Below are 23344 nucleotides of genomic sequence, written 5' to 3'. Positions count from 1 at the left end.
GTACTAATGAAAACGAAAATAGTGATAACATGAGCAGAAACAACAACAACAACGATGATAACAAAAGTAGCCAACATTATGTATCAAACAATATCTTGTTTTATTTTTCATCTTGTTAAGCTGTTGATAACCCACTTACAATGAGACGTGTTGATTTAAAAAACATCAACATCAAATCTCTTTTCTATAGTAGCAAGATAACGTAACAACAGTGGAGAGGCGAGATGGAAAAGTTTGCAGGAGTGACGTGGCGAAAGTTGGGAGAGACCTTGGATCAACAGTGGGACTCCAAATGGTTTAATAATCAAAGATAACGGAAGTCACTTCAAGTTTTGACTCGAGTTTCGCTAGTCATGCTGAATGGTAAAAATGCTTTGTTTCATATCTAATTGAATCCGTGACAAAAGATATTCCCAAGAACCGTAATAGATACCTTGAGATGTGCTCCAGAACGTCTATAGGTCTTTTGCCAAATAATTCTTTATATGTCTCCTTTCTGCGATATTTACATAACTTAACGGAATTCTAGGAAAGCAGAATGCAAGTGATTAAATACTAGTGAGCTTCTGCACGAAAATCTGCATGGACGTTAAAAAAATCTACCCAATACCAAATGCATGAACCGCAAATTTACGTAAAAACGAGAGCTCCTTTTTTATATCCACGCAGTTGCCTTCAATTCTGCATGTCTCTGTGAATATATAAGATGTATATTGAAATGATGATCTTACGGTAGTGTTAACGAGTTTAATTTGCGGATCTTGTGGGCGCGTTGTCGACATTTCTCGTGGGGCGCATGCGCCGATTGACCCCTCGCAGTCGCTATCCGCTCTTGTCAAATTAAAAGTTTGAATTCCCCTCTCCCGTGCCAGATTGAATGATTTTTACCATATAAATATGATATACCGAGGAGGTGACAGTAGAGATTACAGGGATATGGTGTTGCACCCCAACGAACGGAAGTGGTTCATACATTTGGGTTGATGATCTGGCAACTAGGAGAAACGCCAGCCTCAGCTCGAAAATTGGACCGTAGAGGAACGGTGTACATCGTCACTGTCTGTGCCCAGCTTTGCGCAGACACACGCAGATAAAACATTGTAGCTTGTGTTTCGTGCCAGACATATCTGAACCAGCTGTGGTTAAAAGTGATTAATATAAAAGACCTTGAAACCTATGATCTATTGTGGAATTGATAAGAGGAATGACTGACGGTGAACTAACGCATGTCAAAACAACACAGAGGAACCAGTGCGTGGAAAATGTAAACGCTAATTACTGAAGACAGAGAGGACAGTATCTTGTGGGTAATGTGTTTATGGTGATTGTGAATTGGGGGCTTAGATTGCTATGTTCATGAGAGCTTAACGATAAGCACTGGGGTTGCGAATGACTACACAGAGTGCACGTTACCCACGCTCTCCGTTCCACGTCTCCGTTGAAAACAGAACTCCACGAGTGATGCACCCTGGGACGTGATCTAATAAAGTAAAGGTGAGTGGAAGAACATAAAAATAAAAATGTCAAAAGTATTAGTAAGTTATGAAGTTACAAGTAAAATATGCACTGAATTGTAACAAAATCAGTATATTAGAGATTAAGTTTTCTGAGCTCTATTACATTTTTAATTGATACAGCATAACATTAAAGAACAAATTTTCACCCCTTTCGCTATATTTACGTTGACTAAAATCAAGTCCAGATAGAACATCTGTATCTAGGATAGTATTGACTCCGCTCTAGTAACATTCCCTAGACTGAATAAAACCATGTGGAATTAGCCACAATATAAAAAGGATACAACGTTCATGTGCATCGTACCAATGACATCTCCCGTATGGAGAACTGTAAATGTTTTCTGTCAGCTTATATTTTAGTGACTTTCGTGACACTCCTACGGACCAGAGTCACGTAGTATTTTCGAGATTTGGGAATAACCTAAAAAAAGGGTTCCACACCTTCGGCATAATGTATCTCTACGAATATAAGCGCTAATATTCGACAACAAAACATTGCACATCGTAAGAGGGAGCGAGGCCACATGCTCATGTCAAAGCGGGGCTCCGTGTTTTGTCGACATCCCTTCCGTGTTTGTGTGCACGACTGGTGCGCTTTTTTTTCTAGAGGTGGGGGTGGGGACCCAAAACGGGAATCCGCTCCCTGACTGCTCATTGGCTCAGGTCCAGAGACAATTTTTGTTGTCAGTACAGTGTGCCATAATGTCTAACACTATTAAGGCATTCCTTCATGCCCAAGGCATTCCTTCATGCCCGCCTGCTGGACTATTTTGAACAAGAATCCCGACTCCTGTAAGTTGGTCTTTGATCCTATTCTCGTGTTTGAATATTGGCGCGTTCTGTGATTGGTGTGAGGTGTCAGACGCCACCAAATTTATTATCTTTATTTCCGTCGAGGACGTTCACGGTCAAATGGGATATGAGGATCACATTTCTCACAATATTGTAATTTCAGTGCTCCAATTTCAACACTGACGGAAATCTGAAACCATCTCAGATCACGAAACAAGTTTAATTGTAAAACGTAATGTACTCCCTTGTGAAATATTACAACATTAGTAACAACAATCGTAAACAAATAAATAAACACATAGAGTAAAGAGACTAAGAAAAAATTTATGCACTCCTGAATGGGGCCTAAACTCCCCCCCCACCCGCAGGTGATCAAAGCACCTGATAACACAGAAATGATAACATGGATAAAGAACAAGTATTAAGATTTATGAGAGATTAGTTCGTTTGAGGCTATCTTATCTCCCATAGGGGCCAACTGACCTTAAATCGAGTGCAAACGAGTTGCAACGGTAAAGCATAAAGCAAAAGGAAATTACAAAGTTTGATGAAAATACATTATAAATAGAAGATAAAGGTAAACGAAATATGATAAAAACTAAAATAATTAAACTGCATAAAAGTGTAAAATTAACAATTTAATAACTAGTAAGTAAATTTGAAAAATGCTGTAGAGAATGTGTCACTCGAAAATAAGGGAGTAAAAAGTTTTCACAATTGCAAGCAGTGGTGGCGGGAGGGAATGTTCGTGGGAGGATGGTGTTGGTTGCAGTCAAGCTTATACTAAAGTAAAGGCAAGACGTCCTTTCTTCTCCCCTCTTCACTGTAACAAATGTTCTCCTCGGCTGAATGAAATTGCCTGAATGAAATTGCCTGTGATAGTAAGGGGAGAAGTGATAGTAGCTGCGATAGTGTCGGTTGTGATGATAGTGATACAGACTATTTCAATTAACCCTTTCCGTACCGGATGTCACTTTTCCCTTTTTGTTCTGACTGCCGCCTGGCAATTTTATTCATCCGCGGCACTCACCACGGAAATGGCACTCTTACAGATTTTATTCTGACTGATGTGAGACGATTTTATTCAGTTAATGCCGTTGGAAACATGTCGGAGTTGTAATCTCGCAGCACCTGTTGTGCCTGCAAGAATAGATTTCTTCCCTAACGAGTCACTTCCCCGTCTTAGGAACCAAGGTCTTATCTTAACCTAACTTAACCATCTTTGGTAAGTTAAAATCATCATGCCACGTAAAATGGGTGGAAGGTCACCTGTGTTTTATTTTTATTTTATATATATATATATATTTTTAAATTTTAATAAGAATTGTTTGAAGTTATAGAGAACGAGGTGGACATACTTGTTACGATACACCTTTAAGCCGGCCAGATGATGGGCAAGTTCATATAGCTTAATAAAATCACCTGCCGACAGCCAGAACTTGATATAACGACCTCCTGGCTGGTTAAAATACTCTTATAACCTCTCGAGTCTAATGACTCACAAGGGAGACGTTGCCACGGCCAACAACAAGCCGCAACGGCAGTGCCGGACAGTGTGACACCGGCCTTACGTGGGAGTGGTGGTACCCGGAGAAGACGGCGGAGGAGGAGGAGGAGGAGGAGGAGGAGGAGGAGGAGGAGGAGGAGGAGGAGGAGGAGGTTGGATGCGACGGTCGCGATGGCGTGGGAGGTGGAGGTGGGGGACCTATAGTAGCTGGGAAAGAATCGAAAGTATTCAGGGTCGGAAAAAGGAGCCGCTGGTATGAATTCTACTTTTGCGCATGTTGTCCCTTGAACCTCATTGTATTGTTTCATTCTTAAATCATATTTATGTGATTTATTATCGTTTATGTCGATGTAATTACTCTGATTTCATTACAATAGATTCGAGTATAATTTTTTGATAGTTTTAACTAAAAATGTATATGAATATTCAGACATATAAACTAATTATAGAAGCCACTCATCTTAAGGTACGGTTAGACTAGTCGAAAAAAAGCTTGCAGTCCAACTTTTGCATTTGTTCATCCTATAATAAGTATGCAAAGAAATTCCCACCAATCACGTAAAAGGAACTATAGCAAGCCCCACCCTCTATCCAGAAGGAAGAATCTCATTGGCAGAGCCAATGCCTATGGCACTTTCTCAAATATTTTATCCCAAATAACTTTAGGCGACTCGCGATCTCTCTAATGCATATATGACGAGCAGGTAAATTAGTTCATATTAAATTAGTTCAGTTGTACATCCAGTGCTTACGTCAAGAAAGCTTTCCTGAACGTGGTGCATTGCTATAGTGATTTTGCTTCATAAAAAAGGAGACTAGAAGGACCTTAGTAACTATCGACCGATTAGTTTTTTATCAAATTTATATAAAGTATTCTCTAAGATCCTCACAAGTAGACTAAGTCAAGTTTTAGATGGAAAACAACCGAGAGAACAGGCAGGATTTAGGAGCGGATATTCGACTCTAGACCATTTGTAGGCAATAAACCAACTAATCGAGAAAACGACAACATACAATATACCTCTGTGTTTAGCTTTTGTAGATTATGAGAAGGCCTTTGACTCGGTAGAACAATTAGCAATACTAAACTCGCTACGCAAGCAGGGTACAAACGAACAGATCGTAAGAGTTTTAGAAAAGATTTATGCGAAAGATACCGCTATAATTCGACTAAAGATACAGAAAAGATCAAGATCGAGAAAGGAGTACGGCAAGGCGATACAATTTCACCCAAACTACTTACAGCTTGCTTGGGAGATATTTTCAGAAGATTGAGTTGGGAAAAGAAAGGTTTAAAGATTAATGGCGAATATTTTAACCACCCAAGATTTGCGGATGACATTATTCTTATTTCAGAAAGGGCAGCAGACTTACAAGATATGCTGAATGATCTGAACAAGGAAAGTCTCAAAGTAGATTTAAAAACGAATAAGAGGAAAACCAAAGTAATGTTCAACATAAAAGTTCAAAGTAAAGAGATTGTAATTGATGGTGACAGTATTGAAGAAGCTGAGGAGTATGATTATTTAGGGCAGATGGTGAAAGTGATGAAACATCATGATAATGAAATAAAAAGACGCATTACAATTGGTTGGAAAGTGTTTGGTAAGTATAATAAAATCCTGAGAGGCTCTCTACCTTTATGTTTGAAACGTAAAGTTTACAATCAATGCATTCTGCCAGCAATTATCTACGGGTGTGAGACTTGGAACCTAACAAAGACAGTGGAAACAAAGCTAAGGACTGCACAGAGGAGAATGGAGAGATCAATGATGGGAATAACACTGAGAGACCGAAAGAGAGCAAGTTGGGTGAGAGAGCAGACTAGAGTGAAAGGTATTGTAGAGGCAGTAAAAGAGAGGAAGCGGAATTGTGCGAATGACTGATGAGCGATGGAGCAAGTGTGTTACTGAATGGACGTCGCGAGATAGGAAGCTTGGAAGAGGGAGACCAGACAGAAGGTGGAGAGATGAGATCGAGAAGTTTACAGGAGTGGTGTGGCAGAGAATGGCGCGGAGATGTGAATCATGGAATGCTATGAAGGAGGCCTTTGTTCAGGAGTGGACTCAGGATGGCTGATTTGATTGATTGAAATACATGCACACACATACATACACACGACTAGATGGCGCAGTGGTGGTGTTTCCGGCCGCCACTACGGCGGTCCGGGTTCGAATCCCGCCCAGGGCTGGAATAATGTCAGTAGTGCTGCGCTCTGAGTCGTTACTCCAACTCTCGTGGGCGGGGAGTTGGGTGTACGTCTGCGTGTATGGTCAAGCATTACCCATAGATCGGACATATACGAGCTCTGAGCTCTCATCCGGGAGGGTAATATCTATTGATCACGAGTCCGATACGTGATCCAAGACAATGGTGAATCACATAAATATTATCGAGCACTAAGCAGAAGATATTTGTCATCCATAGAAAATGGTAATTGAAGGGCTGACTCAGTGAGAGAGATTATATTACCACTATTTCTTAATATAGTCGGAATGCCTCACATCCCAAAGCTCCTCTTGTGGTCGTATCTTCAGTAATCATTCCATAACGGCGAAAAGTGTAGATATCAACCAAATGGTGATAAGAGTTTTCTCGCGTAAGAAAAAATACCAATGTACGAGTATACATACAGCAGTATTCAAACGACTTTGATTATTGCCACAATATAAATTTATTAGATTTCATTTTCTGTTTCAAGATAATTTTATACTAATAAATAATTTATCTCTTATTACTGAATAACTTGTATATATTTTTTGAATATGTCGTAAATATGAATACTCTTAACATATATTTTCAGTTTCTTTCCCTCTGATCTCTTCAGAGGTGGGGACTACAACGATATTGCGTTCGGCATCCCTAGGTTTGGATTCCAACCCAAATCCTCCAGCGTTGGACGAAATCCATCCCTAGGCTCGGAATCCAACCCATCCGTTGACTAGTGTAACCATACCTTTATCTTGTTCATTCTGAATGTAGAGGGACGTTTGTATCTTTACTGTAGATTAATAAGCCGGGAACAATCTTTTCAAGTTCTTTGGGATCGATTTGCTTCAACATGTCTTTGTGGTCTAACTTGTTTACTTTTGAGTCTACCGTAGCGCCTCAGATTTTTCGAAAGTGCTACATGAACACATATCGCTGTGGGAGATACTATGATTGTGTGAAGCCCTGTGTGTACGTTCGTTTGTTTGTTTTCTGTACGTGGCCTCGTTATGGACCAAAAGGTCTCCTGTAGGCATGTTTTATCACATCATTGTAACGTAGTATGGTCTCCATTTTGGATTTTATCGAATATAAATAACAACTACAATAATGATAATGACAATAATAATAATAACACTAATGAATCAACATGAGTCAAAAGTCACTCAGAACATTGTTCTAATCACCATCAAAGTCAATGTGGTGTTGATACTGTGTTTTTTTTACCTGACAGACTTCATTTAGCACGACACCGATGTCAGACCATTTTGTTTTTATTTTTCCCGCGTGCACGGTCCAAGATGACGTTTGTATATTTTGCCAAATCGAAACGTCATATTTACATAATTCTGTTCGACAGCCTGTTATCATGAGCGTTGGATCGATGGGACGGACCGTCACCCTAGGTCAGTGGTTCCCAATCCCAGGGTCGCGACCCAAACTAGGGTCGCGAGGGTGTTTTTGAGGGTCGCCAGAGGGTCTTTAACTTCTTTTTTTTCATTCAAGTTTCAAATGTATTTAAATTCATTGTGCTAGTAAATATAAACTGAACTATAAAAACGAAAGTTTATAAACATTATGCAAGTACGTAGTAATATAACATGAAATGGTTGAATTTATTATTACAATTAGGGTCGCGACTCCAGGCTAAGAGTGGATTTAGGGTCGCAGCCAAAAAAGGTTGGGAAACACTGCCCTAGGTATACACTAGGAGTCCATTGACGAGGTCCAGGGGATCCGTGAATCCCTGTTGTCTGTAGCGTTTGGGACTGTTTCTGTATCAACTACTCATAATAGTAGGGGCATGGGAGCAGTCGCCGGTTGTCATTTGGCCCTGCATGAAAAAGTGAAGGAAATACAGTTGAAGTTGACAGAGGGAGATCTTGGGCTTTGTCCGGAGAACGAGTGTCAGCCCCTCGGGGCTGCACCTGCAGATGGAGGTGAGGAGGATGTTCGTGGGTTTTAAGGGCGAAATCCAAGGGAGATGATTCCTTTTGTCGTCCCGCTTGCAGGAATCGGTGGATGTTGTGACGACAAAGAACGAGACCAAAAATCATCAGATTGGATCAATCTAGGTAGAAGGAAATAAGCAAGAACTGGTTTACCAACAGAATAGTTAACGAATGGAATAGACTTACTAACCATGAAGCTTAGGGCTGAAACAATTGTTCATTTTAAAAGAAGGTTAGATAACGTTAAGGATAAGGGTGATAGGTGGTAAAGGACATGGAACTGCTTAGTGTAGACTTTATGGTCCCGTGCAGTATCCATTACTCCTATGTTCTTATGTAACAGTTAAGTTCTGTGGCACGTGATGGACGGATAAACATAACGGGTAGCGGTTGACAAAGCGTCTGGCTTTCATTCCCTTGTGTTCTAACCTATATCTGGGACAGGGTTTTTGGATGGATGCCAGAAGATCCCTTAACCTCTTTAAAGAAGATTGATTTAGAGTTGGCTGTTTCAAGTAGATTTCTCTATCTTCCGCTGAGATTACACAAGTGTCGCAACACACTGAAACTGTAAATACACGTTGAAGTATCCCACTAGAAAACACATGAGCTGGTAACGTACACGTAAGCCTGCTGGTCGGTCTTGCATTCACTAGTAGTGGGTTCGAATCCCGCAATCCTCTCCGACTCCCAGCAGGGATTATTATCTGCCACAACTGTGCAAGTGCATAGGGCGAAGGTCGCTGATTCGGCTGCATCTACTCAGCGCCTCCTAGCGTAGGTTCCTCACCCACCATCATTAGAAAATCATGTTTTAGGTATTGACATATTAGATTTTACGAAGTTAACATTCCTTGGACATTTAGTTACGGACCAGTCGTAGTGATTACTTTAATTTCTGCTATCCTTCCTTTCTAATTTTGAAAGCAGTCCAGAAAATAAAGAAAACAAAGGGGGGGTGGTAAGGAACCTACGCCACCAGGCGCCGAGTAGCTGCGGCCGAAGCCGTCACTTTTGTCCTGTACATTTGGATAGTTGTGGCAGTTGACAACAGTCACTGCTGAGATTCGGAGAGGAGTGCGGGACTCGAACCCACAACTAAATGAATGCGAGATCAGCACGCTTCCGATTATGCCACCAGCGCATCGGGATGATGAACGATATTCAATCCATTAAAAGATAAAAGGAAATAACAAGAAAAATATGAGTAAAAGTGATAAACAAGGAACAGGTAATCCGCACAACCACAAGTAAATAATTCTGAAGATAAAAGCCAAAGACACTCGAAGATCTACTCGGTTTTATCAACACGCACTTCACTACACAGTGGTTATCTTAACAGGCCGAAATTACTGAATAAGAGGGAAATAGGCAAGAACTGGTTTATCAATAGTAGGGTTAACGAATGGTATAGCTTTAGTAACCATGTAGTTAGCGCTGAAACAATTTATTTTGAAAGAAGAATAGATAATTTTGTGGATAGGGATGGCAGGTGGTAAGGGACATGGGCTTGTTTTAGACCTTATGGTCTCCTGCAGTCTCCTCCGGTCTTATATGTTCTTAAAAGTTACTTTATGTCTCTTCCTAGACCATGCAACGGACCAAGCAGTGCGTCAGATGTGGCACGGAAGGGGCGCCGGCACTCTGCATCTGCAAGCAAGACGGACATGATCCACAAGAGTGTCAAATCGGTGACACTTCTGGCGCTCCGTTCGTAGAGTGCCAAACGCCAGAGGAAGGACGGTGGGTCCACTATATCATTATTCACAACTTCTGTATCTGTTTCTGGTTGCCACCAGGCGATTTTATTCAGCCGAAGGAAACCCTTCGCGCAGTGAAAGGGTTCGAATCAATGGATACGTGGAGAGGACATGTACACGTATGTCAAAATTTCCTTTCTTGTTCATCATGGACTCAATGTGGAAACAATCGGATTTCTTCGGAATTCCGGTGTCATAAACTAGTGACACCAAGACCTACCCACTCACAACAATCACAACAACAAAACAACAACTGCCTCAGTCGCGTATAAATTTCGGATAGTGATATACATATTTTTTTCTTGCCCTATAAAAGTCATCTCATTGTCTACAATATCCTCTGCAGGTTCTTGGTGTGTAGCCGTGATATCGCCAAAGGGGAACTGGTGCTGAGGGAGGAACCCATCGCCACTGGCCCTCGGGCAGTCTCTTCCTTGGTGTGCCTCGGGTGTCACTGCTTGCTGGAGGGCCCTTGGGAAGAGCCGCCCTATAGATGCCTTCAATGTCGGTGGCCCTTGTGTCAGAACTGTGCGTCCGTCAACGGCCATGACTCTTTTGAGTGTGAGGTCCTCTCGAAGGATGCGAAAAGATGCGGAGTGCCCGTGAGGCAAGGCGAAACTCCTCGTTACGACATCATCCTTGTCCTTCGATGCCTCCTGCTCAGTGACAGAAGACCCAAGGATTGGAAGCGCTTGATGGACATGGCGAGTCATGTGGAGAGACGCATGAATGATCAAGATCCTTACCAGACAGCCACCGTCCGATTCCTTACCGAAGTCTGCAAGGTGGACCACAGTCCCCAGATCGTTCATCAAGTTCGTGGTGCCATCATCACCAACTGTTTTGCGGTGGATGGACTCTCTGGCGCGAATCTGCGGGGAGTGTACCCTTTGCTGGGACGTTTCAACCACTCCTGCCTCCCCAATGTCACCCTTCGCTCGGACAACAACGGAGTCATGTACGTGCGCACTTCCACGGACCTGAAAAAGGGGGACCAAATGTACATCACCTACGCGGGTACGGCCACCCCCCTCTGGCAGCGGCAGGAGTACCTGAAAGAAGTACATTACTTCCATTGCAGGTGCTCTCGGTGTAGCGACAGTAGCGAACTGAACACCAACTTCTCCATGCCGCGTTGTAACGAATGCAGAGCCTTCTTCTTACAGCCATCTACTGAGGCACCCGAAGAGGACTGGACGTGTGCTCGGTGTGGAGCTTCCAAACCTGCTGCAGAAATCCAACACGAGGTTGAGAACTGGCTGAAATATTTCACCCCAGAAAAGTTGCAGTCACAGAGTGTTGAGACTCTAGACTCCATGATGTGCACCGTGGATCGGGTGTTCCACCAACAACATTATGTATGGATGGAGGCGGCACAAGCCGCGCTGCAGGCGCTCCAGTCGAAATCAGGTGTTGAAGTTCTGAAACTTCGACTCGCGCTTTGGCAATCTCTACTTGCTCTCTTCGACATTTTAGAACCCGGGTTAACTCGAAGGAGAGGTATGGAACTAATGCTTTGCTTCAGCCTTGACATTATAAACCCCTATTCACACACGAGCATCCTACAGTGTCTGCAGACTCGAAAGAGAATATTATTCTCGATGACTTAATCACCGCCTTTGTCTGCAGAAGCAAAACCAACTAAAAGTGTTCATGGTTGTCTTCTGCAGCTAAAGGCGACGAGTCCTTCACCAAGAACAATATTCTCTTTCGTGTCTGCAGACACTAATGCTCGTATGGACCGACCATTACATTCTGTTTCTCTTAACAATGATCACTGCAGAAGCATGGGAATAATTGATGATTCTACGATTTTGACGTGTGTTTTTCTACCCTTTTCTTTGTTAACTGTTTACATACATCTCAACGTTTCAGAAAAGCCCTCGGAGATAATAATGTTCTCCAGACTAATTCTTCTTGGCTGCTGTCTTTTTTATTGTATCCTACCTTTGTTTAACTGTTGTGATCAATCACGAAGCACTGGGAGTTATAAGTTGTCATTGAATCCAAACTAATACTCATCATCTAATTCCCTCCAGAATTTGTCTTCATAACCCCCCCCCCCCCCGATGATATTTCACTGATGGTGCTTGTCATGATAATGTTTCATTCTCACAGAAGCAAACGATTATTCACATAGTATTTCTTCTATTTGACTATTTATTCCCCTACCTGTTTCTTTATTTTAATAATTCTGTAACAACCCGAAGTGAATGTTTACTGTACTCAGTTTTTTGAATAATCAGTTGACACTTCATCCTCTTGGTGAATGGCATTTTTGGGTAAGTTTGACCAATCAATCAATCAATCAATTAATCAGTCAATCAACAGTTTGTGTCCACATCTGAATAAAGGCCTCTCCCAATTTCTTTCACGAGCCTCACGCCTGAGCCGAATTCTGCCACATCACTTGCAAAATGCTTTACCTCGTCCCTACCTGTTTGACCACCAATGGTCCATTAAGTGATAAGTATACATGATACTACAGACTATCACACTTTTAACTCTGAAAATTAATGTGGTTTGCAAACAATCATTCTATGATCACTGTTTTCGTCTGCTAACATGATAGATATTTAGTTCTTTGTTATTCTACTTACGAACCACCGACTGTCCTTCGGGTAGACGAGTCAATCATTCTTATTCTGGGGTTAGGAGTGGAGGAGAGCAGATACAAAATAATTATCTTTTCTCTCCCATTTCTCTCAGCTGTTCCAAAATTTATCCAAACCTAGGTTCACTTTTGTTCTTCCTTACATACTACTTTGGTCTTAAAGTCTCCAATTCCCTACAGACCAATCACACCTTTTATCTTTTATGATTGGAGAATAACCTTTGTTTCTCTCTTTAAAGAAAGAAAAAAAAATCCATATTTCTACTATCACTCCTTTACCACTTCTATTAACTCCACCTCTTCAGTGGGACACAATCCCCCATGGATAGAAGCGCTGCTTATCACCAACGAAATACTACCAAAGTCTCCGATTAACAGTGTCTGATTCTCTCTTGATCCCTTATCTGAGTGATGTAATAGTATTAGTTCTGTTATCCGAACTCAGCGAAATTGATACATAAATGAAAATTGCCTCCAGAGTGTATCTTTATGTAACGGGATTACTATCCAATTTATGTCGCCATGGCTGTTTAATTTATACATGGATGGGGTGGTGCAAGAGGTAAATGCAAGGGTAATGGGTCGGAGATTGAAGATCAAAACAATGAAGAAAAATGGGATATAAGCCAGTAGTTGTTTGCTAACGACACTGCGCTTGTAGCAGGATCAGAGGAGGGATTGAGGAAGTTAGTGACGGAGTTTGGAAAGGTGTGTAAGTGAAGGAAGTTGAAGATAAATGTGGGTAAAAGTAAGGTGATGAGATATACAAGAGGAGAGGATGGCAGGAAATTGGAAGTGAGTATTAAGGGAGAGAGGCTGGAGGAAGTGGATAGTTTTAGATACTTGGGTGCAAATGTGTCGGGAGAGGGAGGAGTGGAGGTGGAATGTAGATTGAGAGAAGCAAGTAAGTGCCTTGGGGGATAAAAGTGTGTAATTAGAAATGGATATTTGGGAATGGATGTTAAGAGGAGACTGTATGGAGGAGTGACTGTGCCGACAGAACTGTACGTGGCAGAAACATGGAACGTAAGAGAGGAAGAGTTTAAATGTATTTGAGATAGAATGCCTTAGAAGTATGGTAGGGGTTGACAGAGTGAGACACGAGATGAAGAATAGAGCGGGGGTGGAGAGGGAGTTGGGAAATAGAGATTATGAAAGAGTATTGGGATGATTTGGACATATGGAAAGAATAAGTGAAGAAAGATTATTAAAAGAGGTGTGGAAGGCAGAGGTGGAAGGAGTGAACATGAAGGGGCAACCAAGAAGGAGATGGACGGATGGGATAAAAGGGGCGTTAGAAAAGAGGGGAATGTCTGTTAAGGAAGGAGATAGGGATCAGTGAAGAATGGTTGTGTATGTATGATGTTGTGGCCCATGGAAGGGAGTGTGTGGGGGATGGGGTGTGAGGGAGTATGTGTGAATGATATTTTGACGCAACCCGAAGGGATTTCTCCCAGTCTTCTCTTTTTCTGCATGAGGGGACGGAGAGGTGGGGAGTCGCCGATTAAATGAAGCGGCCTTGCTGTGGATGTGCTGTGTCTTGCTACATTGCTTCTGACCCAGGGCAATGGGCGAGATGCAGGGATAACCCATGATTCAGGAGGAGCCAAGAAAAAAGAGATGGAGGGGTGGTGAATGGGAATGGAGTATATGGAAATGAAATGGGTGGGAGTAGCCTTTGACTTTGGCTACCTCCCTTGTAAGGAGGAAAAAAGCTATTGGTATAGGTATGTATCTTCTACCAAAGTTTTTGATGTTGTAGGAGTGGAGTCAGCCAATGTGTTGGAATGTTGAGCTTCGACCTCACTTTGCAACTACAATTGCACCATGTATAAAAAATCTATTCCTGGCTTGTAATAACTTTTTGTTACTTAGGTCACCCTCCAAAAAAATAATAATAAACAAATAAAATGCTGTTCAACAGTTACAAGTTTGGGTTTGTAAAAATTCTAGGCTAGCCACTAGCATTCAACCTAATAAAGTTTTAAAATTGCAGTAAAAGCAATTTATGTCATCTTTTCGAGTGCAATTCATGCAATTTGGTGCTATTTTTTAATTTGATGACTATAGCCTGAATTACCTTACTTATTTATACATGTATATTCATTTAACATGTTAATAATTCATACTCTCAGATGTATAAGATCTATATTTTCTGATTGCAAATATTTCTATATTTTAAGATGGCTTCAATGGGCTGCCGGCATCCCTCTTGACTCCTTTTGATATATATGCGGCAAGTATATAAAGAAGAGAGGTAACAAATCCTCCTTGGAAACGTCGGTGAAAGTTTGTGAAACCTAGCAGAAGTATTTCGGGATGCCAGTTGGGGACCAGGACAAGGCCTGGGCCCCTCACTACTTATGTGAGCACTGTAAGAAGACGCTGGAAAGGTGGCTGTGAGATGAGAAAAGTTTCCTGAAATTCTCCAACGCACGGTTCTGGCTAGAGCCAACAGACCACACCACAAACTGTTTTTTTGCATGGTGGATGTTAGCAAGAGGCGGAAAGGAAAGAATGCTGCTGCTGTGCAATACCCAGATCTCCTGTCATCAATTGCTCCAATTCCTCACTGTTCCAAATATCCCGTGCCAGTGCCACCTGCTCCAGGTGAAGTCGAAGACAAGTATTTTGATGAAGAGGAAGAGTAGGAGATGGATGGCGAGGACTTGGCTTACCTGCTGCCTGAGGTACCAGAGAAAGTTCTTCACTTTCCAATTAAAAAAGAAGTAAATGACTTGGTCAAGGATATGGGTCTGACCAAGTCCAATGCGGAACTATTCACCTCCAGGATGAATCAGTGGAACTTGGTCAAGGGGAAGGTGCAGGTGACAAGTCAAAGAAGTCGGCACAAACCTTTCTCAGGCTTTTACACTCTTAGGGATGGCCTTTGTTTCTCTCATGATGTACCTAGACTATTTGACGTTACTGGGGTACCGTTTGTGCCCAAGGAGTGGCGGCTCTTCATAGACAGCTCTACCACAAGTTTAAAGGCTGTCCTCCTCCTGAAGGAAGACTACTACAATGTGAAAGTCCTCCTGGAAGCTCTACAATACAACCAGTACAATTGGGAAATCATTGGAGACTTTACGATGGTGACTTTTCTGCTTGGTCTCCAATGCTTCTTCTGCCTTTAGGAGAGCAGAGCCACTTCTGACCACTACAACAGGAAGAACTGGGAGCAGTAAACAGAATTTGTGGTAGTGATCCGGAACGTCATGTGAGAGCCACTGGTTGATCCCAGGATTGTACTCATACCGCCATTGCACATTAAGTTGGGGTTGATAAAGCAGTTCGTGAAGGCTCTCAACCAGGAATCGGCTACTTTTAAGTACCTTCTCGATTTCTTCCCCAAGTTATCTGAGGCCAAAATCAAAGGTGGGATTTTTGTTGGACCTCAGATAAAGAAGGTTATGGAGTCTACCGAGTTCTCCAATAAGCTCAGTAGGATTGAGAAAAACGAATGGAACTGTTCCACAGCAGTTGTCAAAGGTTTCCTGGGCAACCACAGAGCTGAAAGCTACCTGCAGCTGGCTTTTGATCTGGTAAAGGCTTTTGGCGCCATGGGATGCAGGATGTCCCTTAAACTTCATAAGCTGGACGCTCACCTGGACAAATTCGTGGACAATATGGGCACCTACTCAGAAGAACAAGGCGAGAGATTCCACCATGATGTGAAGGAGATAGAGCGGAGGTATCAGGGTTACTACAATGAGAAAATGATAGGGGACCATCTGGAGGCTGGCGCGGAAGTACGACCTGGACTACAACCGCAAATCCAAGAAATCCAGTCATTTCTGACGCGTTTGATTTTATTTATAATTGTCATTTGGTTTTACTTGTTTTTTTAATAAGCTTGTGTCATAAAATAGATATATACTTTGCTGATATAATTATGATATATATATATACCAAAGGATTTCTCCCTTTACAAGGGAGGTAGCCAAAAAACAAAGGCATAAAATCCACTCCCACCCATTCCATCCCCACATAGTCCACTCCCATTCAACTCCCTCCTTCCCTTTTATCTTTGCTCCTCCTGGATGACGGATCATCCCTGCATCTGGCCCACTGGCATGGGTCAGAAGCAGTGTCGCAAGACACAGCACATCCACAGCAAGACAGCTTCATTTAATCGGCGACTCCCCCTCTCCGCTCCCTCATGCAGAAAAAGAGAAGACTGGGAGAAATCCTTTCGAGCTGCATCAAATTATTTTTCACACATACTCTCTCACCCTTCCATCCCCCACCCACTCTCTTTCATGCATCACAGTATCATCCATATATAACCATTCTCCTTTCATCTCTACTGTCTTCTTCCGTCCTTCCTCAACAGACATTCCCCTCTTTCCCAATGCCCCTTTTATCCCATCCATCCATCTCATCCTTGGTCGCCCCCTCATGTTCACTCCTTCCACCTCTGCCTTCCACACCTCTTTTACTTATCTTTCTTCACTCATTCTTTCCATGTGTCCAAACCATCCCAATACTCTTTCATCAACCCTATCTCCCAACTCCCTTTCCACCCCTAGTCTCCTCCTCACTTCCTCGTTTCTCACTCTATCCAGCCTAGTAACCCCTATCATACTTCTCAGGCACCTCATCTCAAACAAAGACTCCTCTCTTCATCTTCTATGTTCCATGTTTCTGCCCCATACAGTGTTGTCGGCACAATCACTCTTTCATATAACCTCATAGCATCCATTCCCAAATGTCTATTTTTCATTACACTTTTTAATCCCCCAAGGCATTTACTTGCTTATCTCAATCTATATTCTATCTCTATCTCCACTCCTCCCTTTCCCGCCACATTCGGACCCAAGTACCTAAAACTATTCACTTCCTCCAGTCTCTCTCCTTTAATACTCACTTCCAGTCTGCTGCCACTTCCTCCTCTTGTACATCTCATCACCTTACTTTTACCTACATTCACCTTCAACTTCTTTTGCACACCTTCCTAAACTCTGTCACTAACTTCCTCAATCCCTCCTCTGATCCTGCTACAAGCATGGTGTCGTCAGCAAACAACAACTGGCTTATCTCCCACTTTTCTCCATTTTCTTTAACCACGTCCAATCCACGACCCATTACACTTGCGTTTACCTCTCATACCACCCCATCCGTGTATAAATTGAACAGCCATGGCGACATAACACATCTCTGGCGAAGTCCCACCTTTACCTCAAACCACTCTCCATTTCTAATTCTAACACAGGCTTTACTACTCTTGTAAAAACTCTTGACTGTTCTTAACATTTTTCCTCCTATCCCATATATCTGCAATACTTCCCATAGTGCCTTCTATCTACCCTGTCATAAGCCTTCTTCAAATCCATAAAGGCCCAAAAAACACCATTACCTTTTCCTAAAGCTTTCTCACATATCTCTTAGCACAAAAATTTGATCCACGCAACCCCTACCTGTCCTAAACCCACACTGTTCCTCACCAATGGGACCTTTCGCAGTCAGGCTCGTAGATTCCTATTAGCGCTAGAATTTTCAATTGTCTCGGATTTCACGAGGCAAAGGGGTGACTTAGCTAATTTGGAAACCGATATTTAAAAAAAGATACGCCATAAATTGCTGCATAAATGTATTTAAAATTAAAAACATGACTCTTAATGTTATAATTTTTACTTACTGGTGTGTGATAAGGCTTTGTTAATTTAATTATAAGGTAAAACTAAAAATAGGTAATTATTTTTACTGAAGTAAATATGAGCAGTAAAAATAAGAGGATGTTGATTTCGGTTTGTGCATTTTATCTGAGAGTGTTGAAAAATAATGGATATCACTGTCACGTCCTGTATATGAAGATAATCAGTGAGATAAAAAATAACAACAGTGGTGGCGGACGTACGAAGTTAACGACATTTTTGTAAAGAATAGCCTCTTAGATCTGCTGGGAGCTATTTTCAAACAAACATGACTAATTTTACGTGTGCCGTGGCAGACTGCCCGTCAGATTCAAGAAAAAATAAGAGAAAGACAAAGTTTATCGTACCGAAAAAATTAAGTCTTCGATGCAAAATTATATTTTCGATACATTACATGGATTTGCCTATTGCTTGGTGCATTCAAATGAAAGTATATATCAGTATACGTCCATTGAAGTCGGTAGAAAATGACAAATTGCCTGGCTTGATATAATTATAGGCTGTTTTACGAATATAATCTGTAATTATAAATAGAGGCTCAAACAATGCTATATGCCGTTTGCAATCATGAAATTAATTGACTTAAATTTTAGACACAATAATGTACAACGATACACCTCTGTAAGCTTATCAAACTTGCCCCAAAAAGTACTTATTTTCTGGCAAGAATTACAAAATCTGGCGGTGCCTGGTATCAAATTGCTCACTGCGAAAGGTCCCATTACTCCCTCTGTTCCTTTCCTAATTCTCTCAATCAAAACACTCCCAAAAACCTTCTCCATTACACTCAACAAACGGATCCCTCTAAAACTACTACACTCACACTTGACACCCTTTCCCTCGTAGAGTGGAACTATACATCCCTCCCTCCAGTCCTCCGGCACTCTACCATCTTTTAGACAAACATTAAGTAACTTCATCAGCCAGTCCGCCAGCACTGTCCCTCCTTTTTTTTTTTTTTTAGACATTTTGCATGACACCCATCCAACCTAGGTGCATTACCTGCTCTCATCATCTTAACAACTGATAAACTTTAAAAGTGTTTCTCTTGAAAAATATGAATATTTCGAAATATCAGTCCTGATCACAAACCCAAACTTCTGATGTTAGTGTCTTTTTTTATAATAATGTGACATAACAAAGCAGGAAAAGACACTTAAAACCGTGGAACAAAAAATATGTGTCATGGTGTTACTAGGATTATTTTCCAATGCCTATCACTGACTGCCACTTGCTCTGGGTATTCAAGCTCATCAGGCAGAGGGGACTCAGTCGCAGCTAACAGGTGTCTCCTCATCAGTTGTTTAATGTTCAAATCCTTGGTCCGGTTTGACATTTACTGTATGTGGATGTTCAAAGCTCGGAAGAACATCGAAGCAGTGCGGTTAGAATATCAGGATTAATATCTATCAATTTATTTGTGATTCGTGGTGGCTACTTTCTTTATTAGGGTGGAAAAGATCTTGGTATATAGATAGAGTGATTCGCGTTTGGTTAAGAACAGTGAAGCTTTGTAATCATACCTTGCCAGTAAGGTTTTGGTGTGAGAAAGTTTGAAGCTTTCTAATCACACCTTGCCAGTAAGGTTTTTGTGTGAGAAAGTTTGATGCCAACATATTCAACACATTCAGTAGAATCTTATATATTTGTTTTATGAGGTATTCACTGGCTGATAGCATCACTATAACAAGTACACTAGCTGAATCCTGCAACTGAACGATTGAGCTGAACTTTGTCTCATCTTTCACACAAGATCTCTCAAGGGTGCTAGCTACTGAGTAAAGTTGTGTAGTACTCGGAGGGAAAATGAGGACTGGAATGCAAACGAGATAGAAGATAAGCATGTTGTGTATTCCAAGGAATGTATATGAAAATACTGATAATAACAATGAAGAAAAAGACATAGATGTCGGGAACAGAACAAGGAGATTTTGAAATGCGAGGAAGAAAGTGCGAGTCAGGTACTCACTTTATATTAAACCAATCTTTCAGTTTTACACGGAATGAATGTATGTGACATAGAGAAAACGTATGACAGGGTCGACATTCACTATAGGAAGTGTCGGAGAGGTATGAAATAACAGGAAAAAATAAACATGTGTAATGGTATAAAAACAGGAAATGAAATGCTTCAGTGTGGAAACGGGGTTTGGCAATATTATACATACAAGGGAGGTAGCCAAAAAGGAAAATGCATAAAATAATTTCCACCCATTCCATCCCTGAATACACTCCACACCCCTCCATCCTCCCTCTTATCTTAGCACCTCCTGGATGACGGGTCATCCCTGCACCTTGTCCATTGCCCTGGGTCAGGAGCAGTGTCACATAGCGATGAATAAAAAAAGGAGTGACAAGTAACGTAGGTATGTAGGAAATATCATTATAGGCAAATACTGGAATAGTGGAGATATTAGTGGAGGATGTTCCTATATACAGGAGGGCTTTATGGACGCTTATGGTGATGGAACAGAAGAGAGCAGAAGTATAGCCTGCGGAGTGGAAAGGATATTCATCCACAAACACGTTGAACAACAATAGAGAAACCCCCCATCCCTGTCCCAGCCTTCTAATTATACTGAAGAACGCCATCCTCACTTATATCGCCTCTTCCACATATCTTCTTCCTTTCATACGTGTTCATTATTGTGAAGCTTAAAGGATAAACTACATTCTCTGATCCCCAGTAGGTTCATGGTGATATGTCCTTAACGAAGGCATTACTTCTACGCTATCAAATTTGCATTGAAGCAAACATAGAACCCTAAAAGATGGGTTTCGAGGAGCTGGGCAGAAAAGCTAGATCTAGGAGAGTTTCTTAACTTCTTCCGACCTTAGCACCCACTGTAGTCAGATTTAGGCAGTCCAACACCCCTAACATCCAGTTAAAGGAACTGCAGTTGTTACTTTACTCAAAGTAGCATCCCCTAAATTCTGTTTCATGATCTGAAGTTAAGAAACATTAGGTTAGAGGGCTATACACCAGGGGGTGCACTGATAGGCTTGGCGAAGTTTATGTAACTATTAAACATGATATCTTTTTACCTACCGGTGACATCACTCTGTTACGATTAATTTCTGCTACACAGTAAGAGGGGCTTTGTGGCAGAAGATATGAGTTCCTTGGGTTAGCTAGAAATGCGAGATCAACATATTTTTTTACATAAGGAGAGTATCAGACATCATTTTGCTTCAAAGTGGGTTACGTAGTGGATGCTTTGGTCTGACATGTCTCCTAAAAATCATACCCAGAGACACCCTCACCTGTTCCCTGTGACTCCAAATGTGTTTGATGTTCAATTGCAATTCGCGTTTTATTTCGACTCATGTATATAATGGAGCAACAGAAACTTGCACCCTTAACAATCTGCTTTGCCCCAAACGTCCCCATTATATTTCGACACCTGGTTCTTTGACTAACTGCAGCTTTACTCATTATAGCAGCGTTTCTTAAACTTTTCCGACCCTAGCACCCCTGTAGGCAGGTCTAGGCACCCCCTAACTCTGGTTAACTAGAAGGATAAAGCAAAGTGAAGTTCTGCCATGTATTCAGCGCTTCCCAAAACTCCCTAAATTCTATTTCAGCACCCTCAGGGGTTGTTAGCACTCCATGTTAAGAAAGGCTACCTTGTAGTGTTTAGTATAACTCGATATTTCGTATTTTCCATATCTTATCCCTTTCCAATAATAATCATGCATTGTGTAACTTTTCGTCCGGTGTGTCATGTCATCAGTATTCACACTTCCATCCCAGAATTAATGTTGGTGTCGAGATTCATCTGACCCCCCAAGCTTTACGAAAGATTTAAATCATTCTATAGTTTAGTTTTGATAAGATACTTAATCTATACTTGATCATTACTCCTGTACTTGGATAACACATCACTATGGTTACACTGAACTAGGCACCACGCATTTTCATGCAGAGTCCATCGAGACACATTTCTAAAGCTTTCACTGATGTCCACAGGTGTGACGATGTTTGAAACGGCGCGGACGCTCGTTGCTGAGGCTCAGGAGATGTGTCTCCACACCCTCAACCGGGACCCAATGGTCCTCAAGCTACAAAGAGCGCAGGCTCTTTTAGAAGAAGCCATCGAAATCCTCTCACTGGAACCTCCAAATTCAACCCAGGAACACTGGCTTCCAGAAGCCCGGGCTATGCTGGAGATTCTTGAAGGACAACTTTACGAGGAAAACAAACGTGAAGGGTAAATAAACCGAAGAAGTAAGAATGATTTAGTATTGTTGCCTCCATCTCCGACCTATCCAGTGGACAGCCAGTTCCCTAAAAACGGGATCATCCCGTGGGCGCAGCATAATTCGATTTAGTGATTGGAAACACAGTATGTCCTCCCTACAAATAGCAGAAACCCGTTGGTCAGAGATGAAAAACAGTACCGTAGGGTCATACATACATACACACACACACACACACACACACACACACACACACACACACACACACACACACACACACACACACACACACACACACACACACACACACACACACACAGTTAGTGGTCGAAGTATACGGTTTACTCTGTATCTCAGCTTATCTTTCTCCGAGAGTGGGTTTAAGTTTTATATATATATATATATATATATATATATATATAATATATAGATATATATAAATGTATATATATACATATATATATATATATATATATATACAGTATATACATGTATAAATATATGTATTCTGTTAAAAACGACAGCAAAAGAATTATTAATTAGTTTTTTCCGTGAGCTCTCAAGCTTGCGAAAAGTAGATTTTTGGTAGGGGGAAAGGGAGTAAATCAAATTTCCAAAATTTGATTTACTCCCTTTCCCCCTACCAAAAATCTACTTTTCGCAAGCTTGAGAGCTCACGGAAAAAACTAATTAATAATTCTTTTGCTGTCGTTTTTAACAGAATATGCCTCAGAGAGAATCTCCTGCCACGCTTCACCAATATATATATATATATATATATATATATATATATATATATATATATATATATACATATATATATTTATATATATATATATATATATATATATATACATATATATATATATATATATATATATATATATATATATATATATATTCCATCGACAGACTATAACCCCTTTGCGACTGCATGGCTACTACAAAGTTAAAACGGCTTCGCTGCCAAATTGAAATATAAGTACCACTTGGCACGAGCTAGATCGTTCGATGTCGCGAGTTCCCGCCGCGCTCCCGGTGTGGAAAGGTTTAACCGATGCTACAAACCGTTACTGTCCTCCTTGAGTAATGGAATCGTGTGTGTGTGTGTGTGTGTGTGTGTGTGTGTGTGTGTGT

General features: G+C 41.3%; 1 protein-coding gene across 2 annotated transcripts; it reads left to right on the top strand.

Annotated features, from left to right (window-relative positions):
• Nucleotides 1–73: 73 nt before the first annotated feature.
• Nucleotides 74–22580, top strand: LOC143029736 (SET domain-containing protein SmydA-8-like). 2 transcript variants are annotated; one of them, XM_076192611.1, is made up of 4 exons: nucleotides 74–1494; nucleotides 9565–9719; nucleotides 10083–11236; nucleotides 21978–22580. In XM_076192611.1, exons 2-4 carry the CDS (start codon nucleotides 9568–9570, stop codon nucleotides 22220–22222), a joined length of 1551 nt encoding a protein of 516 aa, XP_076048726.1. In that variant the 5' UTR covers nucleotides 74–1494; nucleotides 9565–9567; the 3' UTR covers nucleotides 22223–22580. The 2 variants fall into 2 exon arrangements, with proteins under 2 accessions (XP_076048726.1, XP_076048727.1); XM_076192612.1 differs by lacking the exons at nucleotides 74–1494; nucleotides 9565–9719 and adding an exon at nucleotides 9724–9855.
• The last annotated feature ends 764 nt before the right edge of the window (nucleotides 22581–23344 follow it).

This window comes from Oratosquilla oratoria, chromosome 11 (genome assembly GCF_046742065.1).
Source record: "Oratosquilla oratoria isolate Oo_2021 chromosome 11, ASM4674206v1, whole genome shotgun sequence".
NCBI classification, from domain to species: domain Eukaryota; kingdom Metazoa; phylum Arthropoda; class Malacostraca; order Stomatopoda; family Squillidae; genus Oratosquilla; species Oratosquilla oratoria.
Note: the sequence above shows the minus strand (reverse complement) of the source record. Positions and strands in the feature narration are given on the sequence as shown.

Bases quoted from the DNA above. Each gene is read 5' to 3' on its own strand.
- LOC143029736 (XM_076192611.1), top strand. From the start codon at position 9,568: ATGCAACGGACCAAGCAGTGCGTCAGATGTGGCACGGAAGGGGCGCCG. The intron at 9,720-10,082 runs GTGGGTCCACTA...TATCCTCTGCAG, and splicing joins CAAACGCCAGAGGAAGGACG to GTTCTTGGTGTGTAGCCGTG. The intron at 11,237-21,977 runs GTATGGAACTAA...TGATGTCCACAG, and splicing joins CGGGTTAACTCGAAGGAGAG to GTGTGACGATGTTTGAAACG.